Source organism: Oncorhynchus masou, unplaced genomic scaffold (assembly GCF_036934945.1).
Source record: "Oncorhynchus masou masou isolate Uvic2021 unplaced genomic scaffold, UVic_Omas_1.1 unplaced_scaffold_1202, whole genome shotgun sequence".
NCBI classification, from domain to species: Eukaryota; Metazoa; Chordata; class Actinopteri; order Salmoniformes; family Salmonidae; genus Oncorhynchus; species Oncorhynchus masou.
The window spans coordinates 22619-46909 of NW_027001801.1; the positions used below are offsets into that span (position 1 = coordinate 22619).

Genomic DNA, 24291 nt, shown 5'->3' on the forward strand with positions numbered 1-24291 from the left:
ACAACTGTTTTGTGTACACTTTCTAGAGAGGAGACTAGTTAGAGAGACAACTGTTTTGTGTAGGGGTTAGAGAGGAGACTAGTTAGAGAGACAACTGTTATGTGTAGGGGTTAGAGAGGAGACTAGATAGAGACAACTGTTATGTGTAGGGGTTAGAGAGGAGACTAGTTAGAGAGACAACTGTTTTGTGTAGGGGTTAGAGAGGAGACTAGTTAGAGAGACAACTGTTTTGTGTAGGGGTTAGAGAGGAGACTAGATAGAGACAACTGTTTTGTGTAGGGGTTAGAGAGGAGACTAGTTAGAGACAACTGTTTTTGTGTTAGAGAGGAGACTAGTTAGAGAGACACCTGTTTTGTGTAGGGGTTAGAGAGGAGACTCGTTAGAGACAACTGTTTTGTGTAGGGGTTAGAGAGGAGACTAGATAGAGACAACTGTTTTGTGTAGGGGTTAGAGAGGAGACTCGTTAGAGACAACTGTTTTGTGTAGGGGTTAGAGAGGAGACTCGTTAGAGACAACTGTTTTGTGTAGGGGTTAGAGAGGAGACTAGTTAGAGAGACAACTGTTTTGTGTAGGGGTTAGAGAGGAGACTAGATAGAGACAACTGTTTTGTGTAGGGGTTAGAGAGGAGACTAGTTAGAGAGACAACTGTTTTGTGTTGGGGTTAGAGAGGAGAATAGATAGACAGCTGTTATGTGTAGGGGTTACTACTACTACTATTACTACTACTACTACCAGTACTACTACTACTACTACCAGTACTACGACTACCAGTACTACTACTACTACTACTACTACCGGTACTACGACTACTACTACTACTACTACTACTACTACTACTACCAGTACTACGACTACCAGTACTACTACGACTACTACTACTACTACCAGTACTACGACTACCAGTACTACTACTACTACTACCAGTACTACGACTACCAGTACTACTACTACTACTACCAGTACTACGACTACCAGTACTATGACTACTACTACTACCAGTACTACTACTACTACTACTACTACTACTACCAGTACTACTACTACTACCAGTACTACTACGACTACCAGTACTACTACTACTACTACTACCAGTACTACGACTACCAGTACTACTAATACTGCTACTGCGAGCTATGAACCGTAATAGTGCTCTGGGATGGAATGTTTTGTGTTTTGGCTCTATTTTTTAAATATTAAGTAACTGTTATGTATTCAGTGCAGTTAACAATTATGGGCCGATATGTTAGAGCCGATGTGGACATATTTCTATTAAAGACAGAACATACAGAACTACATGTACATGTGTGTCAATATATGAAATATGAATGTATATGATCAGGTACCTTCATGATTTATATTGACCTGATTGAGATATATTCCTTTGTTATAAGTGTACCTTAGGTTTTAGCTCCTCCTCTTGACCATTCATTGTACTGTGGTCAGTGTGTTAGTGACAGGATAAAGACAGGAAGTTGGGCCTTCGGGGGAGGGGGAGTCCAAGCTCGACACGGGAGTGGTATAGTCTTTTATTAACCAGACAACAAACAAATATTATGTCTTTTTCACGTCAAGTAATCTGTGCTTTAAGTTGATCGGAGAATGTGTTTTTTGTGAGATATAAGAATAAACCCTTTTGTTGCACCATATCCCTGGATCTCATTGAATGTTTTGGCCGTTTGGGAACGTGGAATGTGGACTGTATGTGTCTGAAATAACACCTCTTCAGTGGTTCTGGTCAAGAGGAAGGAAGCCCCTACAATCATCATAAATATGGAAGAACTGTTCAGATTGTTTTGGCTGGGAAGCATGCAGACGCCTTAACTAAGCCTCCCGTACTTACAGCCCTTACCCCCAGGCCTGTCACCTGTGTAACGGATGTGAAACGCTGTAGTAGAAAATCGGATCAAATACAACGCATTACAGAACTTGTGAAGTCAATTCGGCTTTTTAATACAAGAATATAGCAAGCCGGGAAGGTCCATGGAACACACTCCACTTCCCAGAGCCCCGGCTCCAGTATTTATCCACCTATCTCATATCGGTCCACCCCATATGCAGATATACATATTTCCCTGATTCTTTGTTTATCATTATCTTTTTAGTTCAGGCTTCCTACTTGCTTCCGCCCACTAACACCCACATCTGCTTTCCGTTAGATTATAATAATGGCAAGACCCTTGCTTTGACCTAAACCTCTAACCTATGACCTATGCTTTGACCCTGTAATTAGCTCCATGTGTTCTTTTGTATGTGTGTCTTTATCTCGGATCAGCAGACTGTGTGTTTCCTCTAGTTTTTGGTGTGTCCAGCCGTCTTGGCGCCTACATGTCTCCTTCTCTTCATGTGGTCTGTTTAGTGTTCAACTATTCTATACATCTATGGCCTCCTCTGGTCACCTCTCCTATACAATGGACAATGTATTTTACCAGAATGGCAAATGCACTCTATAAGTGTATCTCTTTCTTGTGTTACTATATTTATGCTCCTCCATATATGTCTATCTCCCAAATCCCCTCTGGTGCTTAATAAGCACCAAAAACATATATGGAGCATAATTCCAACAGTTGATTAACAAAAATAAAGCTTCCTAATTAACTTAGACCAAACATCTCTAGTATTACATAAGAGTAAAAGATCTAGTTAGAAACAATACAAGAAATACATAACATTTTGTTGAAGCATGAGCATGTAGGTACAAAATAAAATTGACACAACATCATTCTAAATTTAAGCTATCAACATGATCCTCCCTCTCAGACAAACATGATACCAACCTCTGTTAAAAGATTAAGGACATGGTCCATAGACACTTATAACCAGGATATCCCACTGTGTCCTACATGTTTTTAAATTTAACCTAGTATCTAAAAGGCAAAACTAACTTTTAATTTACATTTACATTTAAGTCATTTGGCAGACGCTCTTATCCAGAGCGACTTACAAATTGGTGAATTCACCTTATGACATCCAGTGGAACAGCCACTTTACAATAGTGCATCTAAATCATTTAAGGGGGGGTGAGAATGATTACTTTATCCTATCCTAGGTATTCCTTAAAGAGGTGGGGTTTCAGGTGTCTCCGGAAGGTGGTGATTGACTCCGCTGTCCTGGCGTCGTGAGGAGTTTGTTCCACCATTGGGGGGCCAGAGCAGCGAACAGTTTTGACTGGGCTGAGTGGGAACTGTACTTCCTCAGTGGTAGGGAGGCGAGCAGGCCAGAGGTGGATGAACGCAGTGCCCTTGTTTGGGTGTAGGGCCTGATCAGAGCCTGGAGGTACTGCGGTGCCGTTCCCCTCACAGCTCCGTAGGCAAGCACCATGGTCTTGTAGCGGATGCGAGCTTCAACTGGAAGCCAGTGGAGAGAGCGGAGGAGCGGGGTGACGTGAGAGAACTTGGGAAGGTTGAACACCAGACGGGCTGCGGCGTTCTGGATGAGTTGTAGGGGTTTAATGGCACAGGCAGGGAGCCCAGCCAACAGCGAGTTGCAGTAATCCAGACGGGAGATGACAAGTGCCTGGATTAGGACCTGCGCCGCTTCCTGTGTGAGGCAGGGTCGTACTCTGCGGATGTTGTAGAGCATGAACCTACAGGAACGGGCCACCGCCATGATATTAGTTGAGAACGACAGGGTGTTGTCCAGGATCACGCCAAGGTTTTTGCGCTCTGGGAGGAGGACACAATTGTTGTCTCCGTGATGGCGAGATCATGGAACGGGCAGTCCTTCCCCGGGAGGAAGAGCAGCTCCGTCTTGCCGAGGTTCAGCTTGAGGTGGTGATCCGTCATCCACACTGATATGTCTGCCAGACATGCAGAGATGCGATTCGCCACCTGGTCATCAGAAGGGGGAAAGGAGAAGATTAATTGTGTGTCGTCTGCATAGCAATGATAGGAGAGACCATGTGAGGTTATGACAGAGCCAAGTGACTTGGTGTATAGCGAGAATAGGAGAGGGCCTAGAACAGAGCCCTGGGGACCCCAGTGGTGAGAGCGCGTGGCGAGGAGACAGATTCTCGCCACGCCACCTGGTAGGAGCGACCTGTCAGGTAGGACGCAATCCAAGCGTGGGCCGCGCGGAGATGCCCAACTCGGAGAGGGTGGAGAGGAGGATCTGATGGTTCACAGTATCGAAGGCAGCCGATAGGTCTAGAAGGATGAGAGCAGAGGAGAGAGAGTTAGCTTTAGCAGTGCGGAGCGCCTCCGTGATACAGAGAAGAGCAGTCTCAGTTGAATGACTAGTCTTGAAACCTGACTGATTTGGATCAAGAAGGTCATTCTGAGAGAGATAGCGGGAGAGCTGGCCAAGGACGGCACGTTCAAGAGTTTTGGAGAGAAAAGAAAGAAGGGATACTGGTCTGTAGTTGTTGACATCGGAGGGATCGAGTGTAGGTTTTTTCAGAAGGGGTGCAACTCTCGCTCTCTTGAAGACGGAAGGGACGTAGCCAGCGGTCAGGGATGAGTTGATGAGCGAGGTGAGGTAAGGGAGAAGTTCTCCGGAAATGGTCTGGAGAAGAGAGGAGGGGATAGGGTCAAGCGGGCAGGTTGTTGGGCGGCCGGCCGTCACAAGAAGCGGATTTCATCTGGAGAGAGAGGGGAGAAAGAGGTCAGAGCACAGGGTAGGGCAGTGTGAGCAGAACCAGCGGTGTCGTTTGACTTAGCAAACGAGGATCGGATGTCGTCGACCTTCTTTTCAAAATGGTTGACGAAGTCATCTGCAGAGAGGGAGGAGGGGGAGGAGGATTCAGGAGGGAGGAGAAGGTGGCAAAGAGCTTCCTAGGGTTAGAGGCAGATGCTTGGAATTTAGAGTGGTAGAAAGTGGCTTTAGCAGCAGAGACAGAGGAGGAAAATGTAGAGAGGAGGGAGTGAAAGGATGCCAGGTCCGCAGGGAGGCGAGTTTTCCTCCATTTCCGCTCGGCTGCCCGGAGCACTGTCCTGTGAGCTCGCAATGAGTCGTCGAGCCACGGAGCGGGAGGGGAGGACCGAGCCGGCCTGGAGGATAGGGGACATAGAGAGTCAAAGGAGGCAGAAAGGGAAGAGAGGAGGGTTGAGGAGGCAGAATCAGGAGATAGGTTGGAGAAGGTATGAGCAGAGGGAAGAGATGATAGGATGGAAGAGGAGAGAGTAGCGGGGGAGAGAGAGCAAAGGTTGGGACGGCGCGATACCATCCGAGTAGGGGCAGTGTGGGAAGTGTTGGATGAGAGCGAGAGGGAAAAGGATACAAGGTAGTGGTCGGAGACTTGGAGGGGAGTTGCAATGAGGTTAGTGGAAGAACAGCATCTAGTAAAGATGAGGTCGAGCGTATTGCCTGCCTTGTGAGTAGGGGGAAGGTGAGAGGGTGAGGTCAAAGAGGAGAGGAGTGGAAAGAAGGAGGCAGAGAGGAATGAGTCAAAGGTAGACATGGGGAGGTTAAAGTCGCCCAGGACTGTGAGAGGTGAGCCGTCCTCAGGAAAGGAGCTTATCAAGGCATCAAGCTCATTGATGAACTCTCCGAGGGGACCTGGAGGGTGATAAATGATAAGGATGTTAAGCTTGAAAGGGCTGGTAATTGTGACAGCATGGAATTCAAAGGAGGCGATAGATAGATGGTTAAGGGGAGAAAGAGAGAATGACCACTTGGGAGAGATGAGGATCCCGGTGCCACCACCCCGCTGACCAGAAGCTCTCGGGGTGTGCGAGAACACGTGGGCGGACGAAGAGAGAGCAGTAGGAGTAGCAGTGTTATCTGTGGTGATCCATGTTTCCGTCAGTGCCAAGAAGTCGAGGGACTGGAGGGAGGCATAGGCTGAGATGAAGTCTGCCTTGTTGGCCGCAGATCGGCAGTTCCAGAGGCTATCGGAGACCTGGACGTGGGTCGTGCGCGCTGGGACCACCAGATTAGGGTGGCCAGATTAGGTGGCCGCGGCCACGCGGTGTGGAGCGTTTGTATGGTCTGTGCAGAGAGGAGAGAACAGGGATAGATAGACACATAGTTGACAGGCTACAGAAGAGGCTACGCTAATGCAAAGGAGATTGGAATGACAAGTGGACTACACGTCTCGAATGTTCAGAAAGTTAAGCTTACGTAGCAAGAATCTTATTGACTAAAATGATTGAAATGATACAGTACTGCTTGAGTAGGCTAGCTGGCAGTGGCTGCGTTGTTGACTTTGTAGGCTAGCTGGCAGTGGCTGCGTTGTTGACACTACACTAATCAAGTCGTTCCGTCGAGTGTAATAGTTTCTACAGTGCTGCTATTCGGGGGCTAGCTGGCTAGCTAGCAGTGTTGATTACGTTACGTTACATTAAAAGAACGACAATAGCTGGCTAGCTAACCTAGAAAATCGCTCTAGACTACACAATTGTCTTAGATACAAAGACGGCTATGTAGCTAGCTAGCTACGATCAAACAAATCAAACCGTTGTACTGTAATGAAGTGAAATGAAAATGTGATACTACCTGTGGAGCGAAGCGGAATGTTGACGGGTTGTTGAAGTTCTATTCGGTAGACGTTGGCTAGCTGTTGGCTAGCTAGCTAGCTAGCAGTATCTCCTACGTTAAGGACGACAAATAGCTGGCTAGCTAACCTCGGTAAATTAAGATAATCACTCTAAGTCTACACACTCTAAACTACACAATTATCTTGGATACGAAGACAGCAAAGAGAACTATGTAGCTAGCTAACACTACACTAATCGAGTCGTTCAGTTGAGTGTAATAGTTTCTACAGTGCTGGTAGACGGTGGACGTTAGCTAGCTGCTGGGCAGATAGCAGTGTAGACTACGTTAGGACGACGAAATACGATAATTACGCAATTATCTTTGATACAAAGACGGCTATGTAGCTAGCTAAGAAGAAATTGCTAAGATTAGACAAATCAAACCGTTGTACTATAATGAAATGTAATGAAAATGTAATGAAAAGTTATACTACCTGCGGACCGAAGTGTAGATGCGACCGCTCGCTCCAACCCGGAAAAAGAAAACCCAGATATATTCATCGATATACCTATAAAAACATTCAACAAAACATACAAAAACACAAGGCCGTGAGCAAAAATAGACCCTACATAGCACCTCTTGTACTTACTACGGAAATGACCCTTGTTGTGGATACGTATCAGTTGACTGTCCTATGAACTTGGAATGTCAGCATATACATGTAAACCATCCTTATGAAAACCCTGGGAAGTGTAACCACCTCCAGAGACAACTCCATACAGGCAGTTTGGATTACCAAAAATCCAGAAACTATCCACAATACCTCTGTCTTGATAATTTAGCATAAGAGATGGCGCAACCTGAGTTATTTTACCACACAACCCTCTTTTATTCCTCACCAACCCTTTATCTTTATTTCTACGAACCCCTGCAGTCTCTAGTACCCAAATAGTATCACATTCTACAGTGGTGTTACCTACATCAATACCTTCGGTGTTATGGCTGTAAAAACATTCATATATTCCTTTAATCACAGTCTTTCCATCTAACAAAGGTCCATTTAATTCAGTTCAAATGTTATAGACAGCACAATCCTTGTCACCCAAACCAATGTTGTTCAACACAGCCTCTAGTTCTCCTCGAGCAATCCTACATTCTATGTCACACAAAGGAATGTAGTATTTTCTCTGAACATTGAACATTTTATATTTAACACATTTCTTCAAATGATGCAGGTTCAGGTGCTGTCAAAAGATCAGACAAAGGTGATTTACTACACAATATACAATTGTCCATTCTGTGCCCGTTTGCCGTATACTTAGCCCATCAGTACCATTCGTTTTTCACCTCTTCTTCCTGTGTGATGTCATTGAACGATTCTGAGTCTGATACATCTATACCTGTCATCTTGGCAATGTTCTTGTCATGAGATAGATCATTTGAGTTTGAAAAAGAATTCCAAATCTCATTAAAGAATCATTTTGGCTCTGATTTGTCAGGTGTCTTTGTGGTTGCCGTGGTCTGCTTGGTAAGAGCAGTTGGTGTCATCTCAGTGGTAGTTGCTGTGGTCGTTACAGCAGCCGCCACCATTGTTGTCATTGCTTTGGTTGTCACAAGCTGTTCTTGTTTAGGTGTTGGCACAGGACCCAATTCAACATATTCGTAACTGTTTCCTTCACTCAGTCCTGTTCTTGTATTTTCAACTACAAATTCTTCACCTTCTGCTGGTGTTATCTTGTTCATGATAAACTCCCAGCCTTCCACACGTTTGGTTAGTGTCAGGTCACATCCTTTGAGGTCCCAAACAGCTTCTCCCTTTGTTATATGATGCATCCATCCACAGAGTGGCTCCTCTGGGACAGGTTTCTTCTCCCATACAGGAACTATCCTCTGTTCCCCTAGTTCTGTTAGAAGTTGTGGCGGAACATGAAACTTAAACCTATCAACAGGTCCTGTCTTTTTACCTCGTTCGACAGGTTCCTCTCTTCTCTTCCTGCTTTTATCATTTATCTTGATTGTGAGTGCGTGCATTATCTTCCTATTGTCCTCAGTTGCTCTTACTCTGTCATTGTCACTGTTCTTTCGTGGTCCTAATTCCAATGGTTCATTATGGAGATCAGGTAAGAGCTGAAAAGTCAATTGTGGGGAAATCCCCATTTCTTTCATCTTGCAGGATGTCTCCTTCTGCTCTTGGTAAGGCTTCTCCTCCACTCTCTTCTCCTGTTGTTCCCTCCTCAGGCCGAACTGAGCCTCCATCTGGGAAGACTTCCATTTCCGGGAAGAGATGTTCCCATTCTTTAGGCGATACCTCGTGGTCCCACTGTAGAGGGCTTCCGTCAACAGAGTCAGCATCCTCTGTGTCCCCATCTCTGTATGGTTGTGTCCTTCTCTCCGTCGGGACTCGGGTACAGTGGTTTAGATGACACCACGTCTTGCTTCTTTTCACTTGGACGGCCGTGATTGTGGCTGCTGCCACCTCGTAGGGTCCTTCCCTCCTCGGCTGATCCCACTTCCTTCGGAATACTCTCGAACGTAGACTGGATCTCCTGGTATCACTGGGAGAGGTCCTTCTGGTCCCCTTGGATCATCAGATGTGGAACCTCTCGTCCTGGTTCAGGTTTCTGCCTTCTTTCTGTGGGGCATTCATACTTAAAGACTTATGGCCTCTGTTCTATGATTACACCATACATTCTCTTACTTCCATCACTCATCACACAAACTGACATTCCAGCTGAAGCTGGGGAACCCTTCTCCATCTGGTTTCCTAAACAAAAGACTTAGAAAACAAAAAACACAACATAACAGTATTGACAATGTTATGTGTTATGCATGACTGTATTCATAAATACTGAAATCTAAGACCATGACAATTCCCACTCTCTCTTCACCTGACTCTATGCTTCCAGGATGTGTTTCTGCTGGACTCTACAAAAAAATGGAGGCCCTAATTAGCTTCCTCATGCTTTTATCCAGTCTTCCCCTTTCAGCCACAGGTTCTGAGAGGTGTTCCCAAATCATGTCATTTTTTACTTAGTTCCCCATTTGCTCTATATCAACTGATAAGCCTGTGCATAACCTTAATCAACATTATTTCTTCTTGAATTAATTCAACACTGAATACAACTACCATCTATCCTTATTCACATGATACATTATCAAATAAAACAAATAACCCCCACACTCAACCCAGTATGTCTACAGTGGAATCTAGTTTCTCTCTCTCTCTCTCTCTCTCTCTCTCTCTCTTTTGTTTTGTTTCACGTCCTCTGTCATGGTGTTTTCAAGCTCACCCATTATTCAGCTGGACCTTACTTCTCGTGAAACTTATGCACCCATCAAAGAGAGACATGACGATCTTTACCACTGCAGGTGCTGTGAGAGGTATATCCCCAGCCTGGTGTATGTTGATGTACACTCAGTCTCCAGAATTCAGCCCATGCCCTTCCATCTGGCCTCTTATGTGCTGTCTTTTCCTGGGGGCATACACACTAACACATGGGTTATTTGCTGACAACAGACTTTCTTCATATAGCAGGATCACTAAATTTTAATTTTTAAATAACAGCCCTATGTAAACATTCTGTTATGTAAACATTCTGTCTCAAATACCTGGCCTCTTGCCACAAAAATATTCATAATGATAGCCAAAATATGGTCCCTACAACACCTGCTGTAAGAATAATCAGTCAAGTGTCTTCCAAAAGAACATCCAATCCTAACAAAACTAAGTCCTAAGCTTCTCAAACTTTTGCTCTAGTGTTCAAAATGCCACTACTTATTATTTTTACCATAATCTAGGTGTGTGTAATGTTCTATTTACTTTTAGAATTGTCCCTATATTTTAATTGTCCCTACAAGACCAACTGTCCTTCCTTATCTGTTAATTATCCCATAGGTCACATCCTATCCTAGAACACCATTTACCCATCCCCCCTTTGTTACCTGGCTCTGCCCAGGCAACAACCTTGCCTACTCTTAAACAATGATTTAGGTAAGATTAGTAAATTATCCTTATATCTGACATCATCATGTAGGAGCCCCTTTTAATTTTCCACACGTCCAATTCTCCCTTTAATAGTCAAGTTCAATGCTACATTAGACATATTAAAGAACCCTTTATCCTTAAAATCAAAATTAACTTGTGTAATTTAAAACTCATAAAATTAAAACTCATAAAATTCCATATTTGAGTGTGCCTCTTTAAAATACCTTTGCACCAAAATAAATAGTCCTAACAATGGTTTTAGGTGTATATACTTGCAGACCTGTTTTAATTTGGTCGTTTATGGCCTCATTCTCCTCAAGATTATAATCCCAGGAAACATCCAAAATTGAGACACCTAAACATCAATATTCCCAGAAGAACACAACACTCCTAACTAGCATTCACTATGCAAATTCCGATTCAGAAACTCAAAAGTGAACTATAAACTAAACCTAATGATGATTCCCCTTTAACTCAAATCATTAATCATAAGTTTTTTAAACAACGTCAATGTATATGATTACTTAAATGAACATGCTATCCTTAGATACAATTAACCCGATAACGTTATTGTATTACTTCTTCCCCTCTGCCGCAAATGTCGTACATTTCTCAGTGTAAGAAATCCTAATCCCAGATATTTAAAAAAAATATAAACGCGTTTTTCCTTGGCTCCTTCAACTCACATATTTTAGATAACTTCCATCCGTCCTGGTATGAAGAATCCTACTTAAACACACCAGAACTAATGCTTAATTAAGTTGAATCAACTCCTAGAATAACCAGTCTCATAGTAATCAAACAAGTAGGTATATGGACTTCTGAAAAGTGACTCAAAACAATAATGCACGCATTTTCCTTCTAAAAGACACGAACAATTTTCTCCGGTACCCCCAGTCCGTGGCGACAACAGTGCCTCGCGAGTGATGTCATCAACAAGCGCTCAATTTTGGCTCAATCCGTAACGATTTTCAATGAATTGTTGGCTGTCTACAGCAACAGTATTTCGGGTTCGATGAACCAACCCTAATTTATCACGTCTGTTGAATCCTGAACTAGAGTTTACAACATCAATCAACATTTCTCATCTTCCAATTCGCTAAATGTATTTCGATGGGCACAAATCTATCGTAATTATTTCCCCGTTATTATTCAGAGCATTTTAATTACGACTCTATTCCCAATATATTATTCCCAACAGATAATTTAGTGAACAGACATCACTTCACCCTTATTTTAAGTTGAATGAGTTAGTCTTTCAATTAGAACCAAACAAACTATTTAATACGTTCAGTTTATATCTTATACCAATACTAGTGACTATAACTTTCTCTGCAAAACAATTTAATTACCACCAAGAACTCAGATATATTTTTAATTAACGCCTCGGCTGGGAACCGAACCCTTGATCGCAGTTTGTAAGACTGCTCCGCTCACCACTATAACAGCAATGCTATGAACCTGACTGAGATTCTCCGCAAATAGACCCATTTTACAGTTATCTATAGTTGTTTATCCAGCATCTGGACAACAGAAAATAGTCCTAATTTAAACGCTCAAACTTTTCCCTCAGTTAGGAAAAGACCATAACCAAAGACCATAACCCCAGGGAACTGATAATTTCTCCTATGAACCCATGTTAAAATTGAAATAAACCAATTTGAATAACTATTCAATTAAAAAAATAATAGAATTTGAAAGTGATGGTACACTTTGAATAGAGACTGGTGTTTCTCAATCATTTTATAATTAACTCCCACCTGTTCCAACAATTTCTAGTGAAGTTGATCAGTCTTCACGGGAAATTCTTAGGATCCAGGGCATTTGACACCATTAAAATGTTTCCACTCTCCTTTCTTTAGAAACAACTTAAATATATTTTCAAAAACATTTCCATCCTTCTGCATACCCAAATTTGAAACCGAACTGAAAACCCATTGAAAATGTAACCCCTTTTTTTCTGGAAAAGAAATGTACATTTCGTTAACATTCACCATGCCACCCTCTAAATCAGCAAGCCAACAGTAACACACATACCAAAATCCCCTCACTTTTCCCGAGCATGCGACAAAAGCTCCAGCCATGCACAGAACGCACAATTCCTCCCTGCTCGGCCATCTGTATCCTACCCTTAGAAATTGAAAACACCCATACACTACAATTTGCTCTTCTTCTTAACTAATTCTACCACGTTTGTGATTTCTCATATACGTTTATTTTCCGTATTTTGACGCCAATAACAACTTCTCCACGCATTCAATCACCATTAAAACCCTAGTAAAACCTACTCTATAATGTCTACAACTGTATTACTGAATATTACAGAAGCCTTAATGTCTTATTCTAGTACAGCACCTCAAATACCACTATGTTTTTATCTTTGCTTATACTATTACTTTAACTTTATTCAGTGTATTAAATCCCATTTCTTATTTATAATATAATGCACTTTCTTATCTCTTTATTTATCCGCTTGCTATTTTCTCTTTTAGCCTATTTTACTATTTAATTCCTGAGACTGTTTTTAAATTGCAGCTTCCTATTTCGTTTACAGGGCTCGTGATACTTTTTTAAAATGTGTTCTAGACTTCTATTTTCATGCACTTTTCTCACTTTATTCTTGACCGCCTAGATTTATTTTAACCAGTATATTTTAATCTGTATATCTTTAAGTTATTTCTTCCTACTTGGCATTGAGAGTTAAATGCGCTCTCTTTCTCAAATTACACTTAGTTAACTGTCAGAGAGGTCAGCGCATTCCCAGTTGGTCACAGACACACAGCCTGTTCTTCCTCTTCTTTCTAATCTGCTCATTCATCACAAAGAATTATATTACCGCATTCATTCAATCCCTTTGTTTTTTACCTAAAAACAAAACAGTTTATTACCTTACTTAATTCACTTCCTCTACCTAAACTGGTATTATCCTATAGGATTTTTCACTCATACCCTTCGTTTTTACCCAAAAACGACCTATAGTTTATCCCCTAGCTTAATACACTTCCTCTACATAAACTGGTATTATCCTATAGGATTTTTCACTCATACCCTTCGTTTTTACCCAAAAACGACCTATAGTTTATCCCCTAGCTTAATACACTTCCTCTACATAAACTGGTATTATCCTATAGGATTTTTACGACATGACGAGACTACTGTCTAATCGGATCAGCTTGTCTTCATATCCTATTCATCCCCCCGTATTGATCTTTATTCTACGTTAGAGCAATATCGTGGCGACCTACTGACCTACTGATTTATAAACCCCTAACGTTTAGCTAGGCAGAGCGACCTTTTTATATTCGGTAGGATTTCCTTTTTCAGTTGAACGTTGCACAATCAGGCTAAGGCTAAATATCCACCCGTACAGACCTTCATTTCAAAGCGGTAGCCATGTGTATTTATTTTCTAAATAATCATCCGTACAGACCTTTTCCTTGAAGCGGTAGCCATGAATATTTTATCTATATCTCACTACTTATTTATTTTCCAAACATATAAGCAGACAGCTGTAGCCCTGTGCCTGATTCCAACCACTCAGCCAGAGAGCGCAACACACTCGCACCCTCCGAGCACCCGACACCAGCGAAGTTCACAGCCCCCGCTTACTTACAAACTAAACATGCATACACATTAGTATTTATACAATTCCCAAGCTTATATACATGCATGCAATTCATTGAATTCAAAAGTTCTTTCGTTTCTACGGTTTTTAGGAAATTTGAGAGAGAGACCTACTTGACGCTCCCCTTGCTGCTACAGGATCTTTTGTGGCAATCTACGCAGACATTTCAGCTTACCTTGTTTAAAGCTGGGTGGCCACCCTTGTCTTGCCAGATTGCCCCAAAGATCCCACGGCCAGCGAAGAACGTCTTCAGTCCCTGAAATTCCTGGCAAAGCTCGCCAATATGTAGTAGAAAATCGGATCAAATACAATGCATTACAGAACTTGTGAAGTCAATTCGGCTTTTTAATACAAGAATATAGCAAGCCGGGAAGGTCCATGGAACACACTCCACTTCCCAGAGCCCCGGCTCCAGTATTTATCCACCTATCTCATATCGGTCCACCCCATATGCAGATATACATATTTCCCTGATTCTTTGTTTATCATTATCTTTTTAGTTCAGGCTTCCTACTTGCTTCCGCCCACTAACACCCACATCTGCTTTCCGTTAGATTATAATAATGGCAAGACCCTTGCTTTGACCTAAACCTCTAACCTATGACCTATGCTTTGACCCTGTAATTAGCTCCATGTGTTCTTTTGTATGTGTGTCTTTATCTCGGATCAGCAGACTGTGTGTTTCCTCTAGTTTTTGGTGTGTCCAGCCGTCTTGGCGCCTACATGTCTCCTTCTCTTCATGTGGTCTGTTTAGTGTTCAACTATTCTATACATCTATGGCCTCCTCTGGTCACCTCTCCTATACAATGGACAATGTATTTTACCAGAATGGCAAATGCACTCTATAAGTGTATCTCTTTCTTGTGTTACAATAGTTATACTCCATATATGTCTATCTCCCAAATCACCTGTGTAACGGATGTGAAACGCAAGCTTAGTTAGCGGTGCGCGCTAAATAGCGTTTCAATCGGTGACGTCACTTGCTCTGGTTTCCATTACTCTGCAAGGGCCGCGGCTTTTGTGGAGCGATGGGTAACGATGCTTCGTGGGTGACTGTTGTTGATGTGTGCAGAGGGTCCCTGGTTCACGCCCGGGTATGGGCGAGGGGACAGTTTCAAGTTATACTGTTACATTGGTGCCGTGACCCAGATCACTGGTTGCTGCGGAAAAGGGGGAAGGTCAGAAGGGGGGTGAGTGTAATGGATGTGAAACGGCTAGGATAGTTAGCGGTGCGCGCTAAATAGCATTTCAATCAGTGACGTCACTTGCTCTGAGACCTTGAAGTAGTGGTTCCCCTTGCTCTGCAAGGGCCGTGGCTTTTGTGGAGCGATAGTCTAAAATTATACTGTTACAACTGCACACCCTAACCCAAACTCAGCCTGAACCCCCAGCCCTGTCCCCTGCACAACATAACCCAAACTCAGCCTTTACTCGACAGTGGTATGTCTGACTTTCTGATTTGTAAATTCCCTGCAGTTCCCAACATTGACCAGCAGGTGGTAATGATACTCTCTTCTCAGACAGTAAATGACCACCAGTCAGCTACATTTATTTTGTTAGGAGGGGATGGAAAAGCATTGAGACTATTTGTCATGGAATCAATTTCACTCATTTACTCATGTGAATGTGTCCAAAGAGATAAGTGAAGCTAATATTGATAGACACTGTTAAATCTTTACAGCTCAGGATAATATGACTATAATTAAAGATCATCACTACCATCTGCTGGCTGGATCGGTCTTCTGATTTGAATTGAAACAGTTTTCAGAACTTCAGAGTGATGATAGAAGACGGCACCATGCTGTATAGCAGCATAAACACTCTAATGTTGGTCACTAGTTAACAAGGTCACAAACCCTCTAATGTTGGTCTCTAGTTAACAAGGTCACAAACCCTCTAATGTTGGTCTCTAGTTAACAAGGTCACAAACCCTCTAATGTTGGTCTCTAGTTAACAAGGTCACAAACCCTCTAATGTTGGTCTCTAGTTAACAAGGTCACAAACCCTCTAATGTTGGTCTCTAGTTAACAAGGTCACAAACCCTCTAATGTTGGTCTCTAGTTAACAAGGTCACAAACCCTCTAATGTTGGTCTCTAGTTAACAAGGTCACAAACCCTCTAATGTTGGTCTCTAGTTAACAAGGTCACAAACCCTCTAATGTTGGTCTCTAGTTAACAAGGTCACAAACCCTCTAATGTTGGTCTCTAGTTAACAAGGTCACAAACCCTCTAATGTTGGTCTCTAGTTAACAAGGTCACAAACCCTCTAATGTTGGTCTCTAGTTAACAAGGTCACAAACCCTCTAATGTTGGTCTCTAGTTAACAAGGTCACAAACCCTCTAATGTTGGTCTCCAGTTAACAAGGTCACAAACCCTCTGTTGGTCTCCAGTTAACAAGGTCACAAACCCTCTAATGTTGGTCTCTAGTTAACAAGGTCACAAACCCTCTAATGTTGGTCTCTAGTTAACAAGGTCACAAACCCTCTAATGTTGGTTTGGAAATGATTAGTGTTTACAGGTCAGATGTCACAGGACTAAAACATGCTGATAACAGGGTTGTTTTGTGCAGCGAATAGCTGGATAAAGGTTACTGTTGGTGACTTGGGGAATACAGGAAAGTGGGAAACAGGGCTGAGATAGGAAAGTAACAGGGATGAGGTGTACTGGCAAAGGAACTGGGGTCTTGAGTAACACACTGGTCATTTAGGGACAGGATATGCCTGTATCTGTACTTGATTGTATAGGTTTGAGGGGATTGGCATGTGGGTGTTAGGGTTAGGGCATGGGGTAACAGGGCTGGGGTGTGTGGGTCATTGAGTTTAGGTGTTAGGGTTAGGGCATGGGGGTAACAGGGCTGGGGTGTGTGGGTCATTGAGTTTAGGTGTTAGGGTTAGGGCATGGGGGTAACAGGGCTGGGGGTGTGGGTCATTGAGTTTAGGTGTTAGGGTTAGGGCATGGGGGTAACAGGGCTGGGGGTGTGTGGGTCATTGAGTTTAGGTGTTAGGGTTAGGGCATGGGGGTAACAGGGCTGGGGTGTGTGGGTCATTGAGTTTAGGTGTTAGGGTTAGGGCATGGGGGTAACAGGGCTGGGGTGTGTGGGTCATTGAGTTTAGGTGTTAGGGTTAGGGCATGGGGGTAACAGGGCTGGGGTGTGTGGGTCATTGAGTTTAGGTGTTAGGGTTAGGGCATGGGGGTAACAGGGCTGGGGTGTGTGGGTCATTGAGTTTAGGTGTTAGGGTTAGGGCATGGGGGTAACAGGGCTGGGGTGTGTGGGTCATTGAGTTTAGGTGTTAGGGTTAGGGCATGGGGGTAACAGGGCTGGGGTGTGTGGGTCATTGAGTTTAGGTGTTAGGGTTAGGGCATGGGGGTAACAGGGCTGGGGTGTGTGGGTCATTGAGTTTAGGTGTTAGGGTTAGGGCATGGGGGTAACAGGGCTGGGGTGTGTGGGTCATTGAGTTTAGGTGTTAGGGTTAGGGCATGGGGGTAACAGGGCTGGGGTGTGTGGGTCATTGAGTTTAGGTGTTAGGGTTAGGGCATGGGGGTAACAGGGCTGGGGTGTGTGGGTCATTGAGTTTAGGTGTTAGGGTTAGGGCATGGGGGTAACAGGGCTGGGGTGTGTGGGTCATTGAGTTTAGGTGTTAGGGTTAGGGCATGGGGGTAACAGGGCTGGGGTGTGTGGGTCATTGAGTTTAGGTGTTAGGGTTAGGGCATGGGGGTAACAGGGCTGAGTGACAGGAGAAATCTGATTGGTCCTGTTCTTTCTGTATATAGTGATGTCATCTACCACACAGAACTCACCTCTCTGTTTTACACCATAGACTCAGGACCACGGTATTTACGACATGAGACCCAGGAGGACAAGCTGAAGAGGGAGGCATCAGCTGGTCAGCTTGGTAAGTATGAGAGAGTCTGGAGGAGAGAGGATTGAATCAGGGAACATGAGTGATGTCATTCTGTTTTTCAGACTAATTCATTTGTAATGTATCACATAGTCAATAGACCAGTTGATGATTGGTTCAGCTCAGATAACTGTTGACTGGAGGAAATAATTACTAATAATTGTACCACCTCCATCAAATGATAATGTCTTTATAGACATACTATTGAATGAATTAATACATTACTTATTCTAACAACCAATTAAATATGTTAATTGCTCTCAGAGTTGAAGATGGAAAAAAAATTAAAAGAGATATTAAGACAGGAGATGAAACAACTAGAGGAGAAACTGGATGATATGACCCAGGAAGTGAGAGAGAAAGACACCCAACTGGATGATATGACCCAGGAAGTGAGAGAGAAAGAGAGACTCCTGGAGGAGAAGAACCAGATAATGGAACAGAGGGAGAAACTATTAGAAGAGAAAGAAAACCAACTGGAAGAGAAAGACAAGCAACTAAAGGAAAGAGACATTCAACTAGAGGCTCTGAGAAAGAACCTGCAGCACAAGAACAGCCAAGTAGAGACCTTTAGAGTCCTACTGCAGGAAAAAGACCTTCAACTAGAGGACAGAAACCACAAGGACAGACTACTGGAAGAGAGAGACAGACGACTGGAAGAGAAAGAGGACCAACTAAAGGAAAAAGACCTTCAACTTGAAGACAGGAACCACAGACTGGGAGAGAAGGACACACTACTGGAAGAGAGAGACAAACAACTGGAAGAGAGAGACAGACGACTGGAAGAGAGCGACAAACTACTAGAGGGAAAAGAAAATGAACTGAAAGAGAGGAGACAGGAAGTAGAAGAGAGGAGACAGGAAGTAGAAGAGAAAGACAACCTACTAGAGGAGAGAGAGAACCAGTTAAAGGAGAGAGACAAACAGGTGGAGGATGTCAACAATGAAAATGCTGAACTGGGTAAGATTATTCACACCATTAATACATTTAATCTGCTGTACTTTCCTCAATTGTCAGGTTATTGTCGACTCTCCACTGAGTTGTGAATATTGTTGTCCATCACTTCATACTTTCCCTCTGCATCATATTTCTGTCTAAAGTCTTTAACACAGAATTCAGATCCTAGTCCTCCTTTGTTATTTCAGCTCAACAGATATGTGATGTGAAGACTGAGGTAGAGAGACTGAGAAGAGAGATCTCAGCCCAGATGACTGGTGAGTGAGATATGTGATACTTAACATTTCAGTAGAAACCCAGAACTCCCCTTCAGTAGGTCTATGTGCCTTCATGTGTCACTGAGGTAAATGTTCCCATTCTAAATGGTTCTACTATTTTAGAACATGGAGAGATGGCAGATACAGGTTCCATACTCCCAGTCAGGAGGAGAGACAGCCTGGACCTTCCTCCACTTAGTGAGTTATCAATATTGTCCTGTTGTCTCCTACTGTTTCTAGTCTATAGTGGACCATCCTCCACTTAGTGAGTTATCAATGTTGTCCTGTTGTCTCCTACTGTTTCTAGTCTATAGTGGACCATCCTCCACTTAGTGAGTTATCAATATTGTCCTGTTGTCTCCTACTGTTTCTAGTCTATAGTGGACCTTCCTCCACTTAGTGAGTTATCAATGTTGTCCTGTTGTCTCCTACTGTTTCTAGTCTATAGTGGACCTTCCTCCACTTAGTGAGTTATCAATATTGTCCTGTTGTCTCCTACTGTTTCTAGTCTATAGTGGACCATCATTCACTTAGTGAGTTATCAATATTGTCCTGTTGTCTCCTACTGTTTCTAGTCTATAGTGGACCATCCTCCACTTAGTGAGTTATCAATATTGTCCTGTTGTCTCCTACTGTTTCTAGTCTATAGTGGACCATCCTCCACTTAGTGAGTTATCAATGTTGTCCTGTTGTCTCCTACTGTTTCTAGTCTATAGTGGACCTTCCTCCACTTAGTGAGTTATCAATGTTGTCCTGTTGTCTCCTACTGTTTCTAGTCTATAGTGGACCTTCCTCCACTTAGTGAGTTATCAATGTTGTCCTGTTGTCTTCTACTGTTTCTAGTCTATAGTGGACCTTCCTCCACTTAGTGAGTTATCAATGTTGTCCTGTTGTCTCCTACTGTTTCTAGTCTATAGTGGACCTTCCTCCACTTAGTGAGTTATCAATGTTGTCCTGTTGTCTTCTACTGTTTCTAGTCTATAGTGGACCTTCCTCCACTTAGTGAGTTATCAATGTTGTCCTGTTGTCTCCTACTGTTTCTAGTCTATAGTGGACCTTCCTCCACTTAGTGAGTTATCAATGTTGTCCTGTTGTCTTCTACTGTTTCTAGTCTATAGTGGACCTTCCTCCACTTAGTGAGTTATCAATATTGTCCTGTTGTCTTCTACTGTTTCTAGTCTATAGTGGACCATCCTCCACTTAGTGAGTTATCAATATTGTCCTGTTGTCTTCTACTGTTTCTAGTCTATAGTGGACCATCCTCCACTTAGTGAGTTATCAATATTGTCCTGTTGTCTCCTACTGTTTCTAGTCTATAGTGGACCATCCTCCACTTAGTGAGTTATCAATATTGTCCTGTTGTCTCCTACTGTTTCTAGTCTATAGTGGACCATCCTCCACTTAGTGAGTTATCAATATTGTCCTGTTGTCTCCTACTGTTTCTAGTCTATAGAGGACCATCCTCCACTTAGTGAGTTATCAATATTGTCCTGTTGTCTTCTACTGTTTCTAGTCTATAGTGGACCATCCTCCACTTAGTGAGTTATCAATGTTGTCCTGTTGTCTCCTACTGTTTCTAGTCTATAGTGGACCATCCTCCACTGAGTGAGTTATCAATATTGTCTCAAACTGTCATCAATCTTGATATTCTCTATGTTCTCCAATAATCTATATTTCACTATGATGTGTAATGTGTTTGTCGTTTGATTATGCTATGTTTTAAATGTGTCTCTGATGAGTCAGTATGTTGACCAGTTCTCTATGTTGTTACAGTGGGAGGAGAGACCTCAGATACAGACCCTACACTTCCACTGAGGAGGAGAAACAGCATGGAGTTAAATCCTCCATCTAGTGAGTTATGGATGTAGATGATATTATATTAGACACTGTTGTACCTCCTCCAGATAGTGAGTTATGGATGTAGATTATATTATATTAGACACTGTTGTACCTCCTCCAGAGAGTCAGAGTGTTGATCAGTGCTGTGTGTTGTGTTGCAGTGGGAGGAGAGAGCAGCACTCCAGACTCCCCAGTGTCTCCCAGTGTGTCTGAGCTGAGACTGGTGCTGCTGGGGAGGACTGGGGCTGGGAGGAGTGCAGCAGGAAACACCATCCTGGGCAGAGAGGAGTTTGGGGCCCAGGCCAGCCCCTCTGCAGTGACCCAGAGGAGTAAGAGGAGAGAGGGGGACGTGTGTGGGAGACGGCTGGTGCTGGTGGACACTCCAGACTGGTTCTGTCCTGGACAGGATGTGGGGCTCTGTGTCCGTCTGTCTGCCCCGGGACCCCACGCCTTCCTCCTGGTCATACCAGTGGAGCCCTCTAAGGGGGAGGAGAGAGGGGTGCTGGAGAGAATAGAGGAGATGTTTGGGGAGGGTTGTTGGGAACACACTGTGATTCTATTCACCCATGATGATGGACTGAAAGAGCAGAGCATTGAGGAGTTTCTCCAAGCAGGAAGTCAGGACCTCCAGCAGCTTGTAGAGAAAAGTGGGAGCAGGTACCACGTCCTCAACATTAAGGACAGGGCCCATGGCACTCAGGTATCAGAGCTGCTGGATCAGGTAGAGGAGATGGTGGCAGGAAACAGAGAGAGATTCTACAGCAGTCAGACCTACCAGGAGGCAGAGGACCAGGTTAGAGAGATGGAGGGAAAGATCCAGAGAGAGAGAGGAGAGAGGAAACAGAGGGAGGAGAGAGACTTGAGAGAGAGGCTTCAGAAGGAGTTGCAGGACTCTCTGATAAAGATAGAGGGAGTGATCCAGGAACATGAGGGAGATATCAGAACACTCAGTGAAAGAACCAGTGAACTGGAGAGACAGGTGAAAGAAGAGAGGGATGAGGAGAAGAAAAGAGAGCTGGAGAGGGAGCTGAAGAGGGAGTCTGATAGGAGGGAGGAGATGGAGAGAAAGCTGGAGAGATTTAGAGAGAAGAGAGAGAATGAGAGGAAGGAGATGGAGGAGAGACACAGACAGGAGATGGAGAACTATGAAGGAGAAGCCAGAGTTGAAGCAGAAAGAAACCTGATGAAGATTGTCCTGCCTGAGTTACAGAGGAACATCATGATCTCACAGACAAAGATGCAGAGGGAGTTCAGCAGACAGATGGAGGAGAAGGATAGAGAGATGGAGGAGAAGGATAGAGAGATGGAGGAGAAGGATAGAGAGATGGAGGAGAAGGATAGAGAGATGGAGGAGAAGGATAGAGAGATGGAGGAGAAGGATAGAGAGATGAAGGAGAAGGATAGAGAGATGACGGAGAAGGATAGAGAGATGGAGGAGAAGGATAGAGAGATGGAGGAGAAGGATAGAGAGATGGAGGAGAAGGATAGAGAGATGAAGGAGAAGGATAGAGAGATGACGGAGAAGGATAGACAGATGGAGGAGAAGGATAGAGAGATGGAGGAGAAGGATAGAGAGATGGAGGAGAAGGATAGAGAGATGGAGGAGAAGGATAGAGAGATGGAGGAGAAGGATAGAGAGATGGAGGAGAAGGATAGAGAGATGGAGGAGAAGGATAGAGAGATGGAGGAGAAGGATAGAGAGATGAAGGAGAAGGATAGAGAGATGACGGAGAAGGATAGAGAGATGGAGGAGAAGGATAGAGAGATGGAGGAGAAGGATAGAGTGATTGTGGAAAGGGATGGAGAGATAGAGGAACTGATAGAAAGACTGTGGGAAATGTGTAAATGAGTTATTGTAACTCGCCTGAAGAAGTGCTGGGATACATGGAGAGGTAGAAGAAGGGAGAGGAAGAAGACAGGGAGAACTGATGAAGATCTGAGGAATGTTTGGGCAGATGTAACCTAGTTCACCATTTCACTGAATTGGCCTGACAACGAGGTTAGAGATGAGATGACTTTTTCATGGAGGGATTTGAGAAGCTGGAGATAATAACATGATATTTATCTGACAATGTAAGGCCAACCTGATAGTCTGTCCTGTGATGAGTGTCATGGTGGGATAACAGGTCAGACTACTGATCCTGTCTCGGTCCAAATCTGTACTTCTGCCCCTGAGCAAGGCACTTAACCGAATGATCTCCGGGCGCCCCCTCCGGATGTCGATTATGGCAGCCCCCCCCCCAGAGGGGTCAGGTTAAATGCAGACACATGGGGGGGTCAGGAGGTCAGCGGGCGGAGTCAGCGACTGAGAACTCTAAAGATCTGAGTGAGACTTTTACTCAGTGTTTGAGGAGGTCTACTATTGAACAGAGAACCATACTGTATCTACCACACACTACTTCCTGTTCTTATTCAAATTGTTTCATGTTGAAACTTTTGTCTCCTACTTTTATATTTTCTATGCTGTGTTCTAGTTTATATTTTCTATGTTGGTGTTTGGTATGGTTCCCAATTAGAGGCAGCTGGTAATCGTTGTCTCTAATTGGGAATCATATTTAAATAACGGTTTTTCCCACCTGTGTTTGTGGGATATTGTTTTGTGTTTGTGCACCACGTAGTCACGCTTCGGTGATCGTTTATTGATTTAATGATTTACGACATTTAAATGGCTCCTTGTGGTTCGGTGAACCAAGCTGGTGTAATAAATCACCATATCTGACACCTGAAGACTGGTGGAAGCCAACACAGTCTTCTGATCCACACGAGACTCTGGCTCCAATCTGTCCCTAAGAGTTATTTAATGTTGAGGAGAGTGAGAGGTCTACAGATGTCACGCCCTGACCTTAGTTATCTTTGTTTTCTTTACTATTTTGGTTAGGTCAGGGTGTGACAAGGGGTGGTTTGTTGTGTTTTTTGTCCTGTCTAGGGTTTTTTGTCCTGTCTAGTGTTTTTTGTCCTGTCTAGGGGTTTTTGTCCTGTCTAGGGGTTTTTGTCCTGTCTAGGGGTTTTTGTCCTGTCTAGGGGTTTTTGTCCTGTCTATGTGGTTTTTGTCCTGTCTAGGGGTTTTTGTCCTGTCTAGGGGTTTTTGTCCTGTCTATGGGTTTTTTGTCCTGTCTAGGGTTTTTTGTCCTGTCTATGGGGTTTTTGTCCTGTCTAGGGGTTTTTGTCCTGTCTAGGGTTTTTTGTCCTGTCTAGGGTTTTTTGTCCTGTCTATGGGGTTTTTGTCCTGTCTAGGGGTTTTTGTCCTGTCTATGGGTTTTTTGTCCTGTCTAGGGTTTTTTGTCCTGTCTATGGGGTTTTTGTCCTGTCTAGGG

General features: G+C 43.5%; 1 protein-coding gene across 1 annotated transcript; it reads left to right on the forward strand.

Moving 5' to 3' along the window:
• The first annotated feature begins 17782 nt into the window (after positions 1-17782).
• LOC135529674 (trichohyalin-like) lies at positions 17783-23940 on the forward strand. The gene is made up of 6 exons (XM_064958288.1): positions 17783-17918; positions 18189-18884; positions 19070-19138; positions 19262-19336; positions 20912-20989; positions 21139-23940. Exons 2-6 carry the CDS (start codon positions 18197-18199, stop codon positions 22824-22826), a joined length of 2598 nt encoding a protein of 865 aa, XP_064814360.1. The 5' UTR covers positions 17783-17918; positions 18189-18196; the 3' UTR covers positions 22827-23940.
• The last annotated feature ends 351 nt before the right edge of the window (positions 23941-24291 follow it).

Bases quoted from the DNA above. Each gene is read 5' to 3' on its own strand.
- LOC135529674 (XM_064958288.1), top strand. From the start codon at position 18,197: ATGGAAAAAAAATTAAAAGAGATATTAAGACAGGAGATGAAACAACTA. The intron at 19,337-20,911 runs GTGAGTTATCAA...ATGTTGTTACAG, and splicing joins CCTGGACCTTCCTCCACTTA to TGGGAGGAGAGACCTCAGAT. The intron at 20,990-21,138 runs GTGAGTTATGGA...GTTGTGTTGCAG, and splicing joins GGAGTTAAATCCTCCATCTA to TGGGAGGAGAGAGCAGCACT.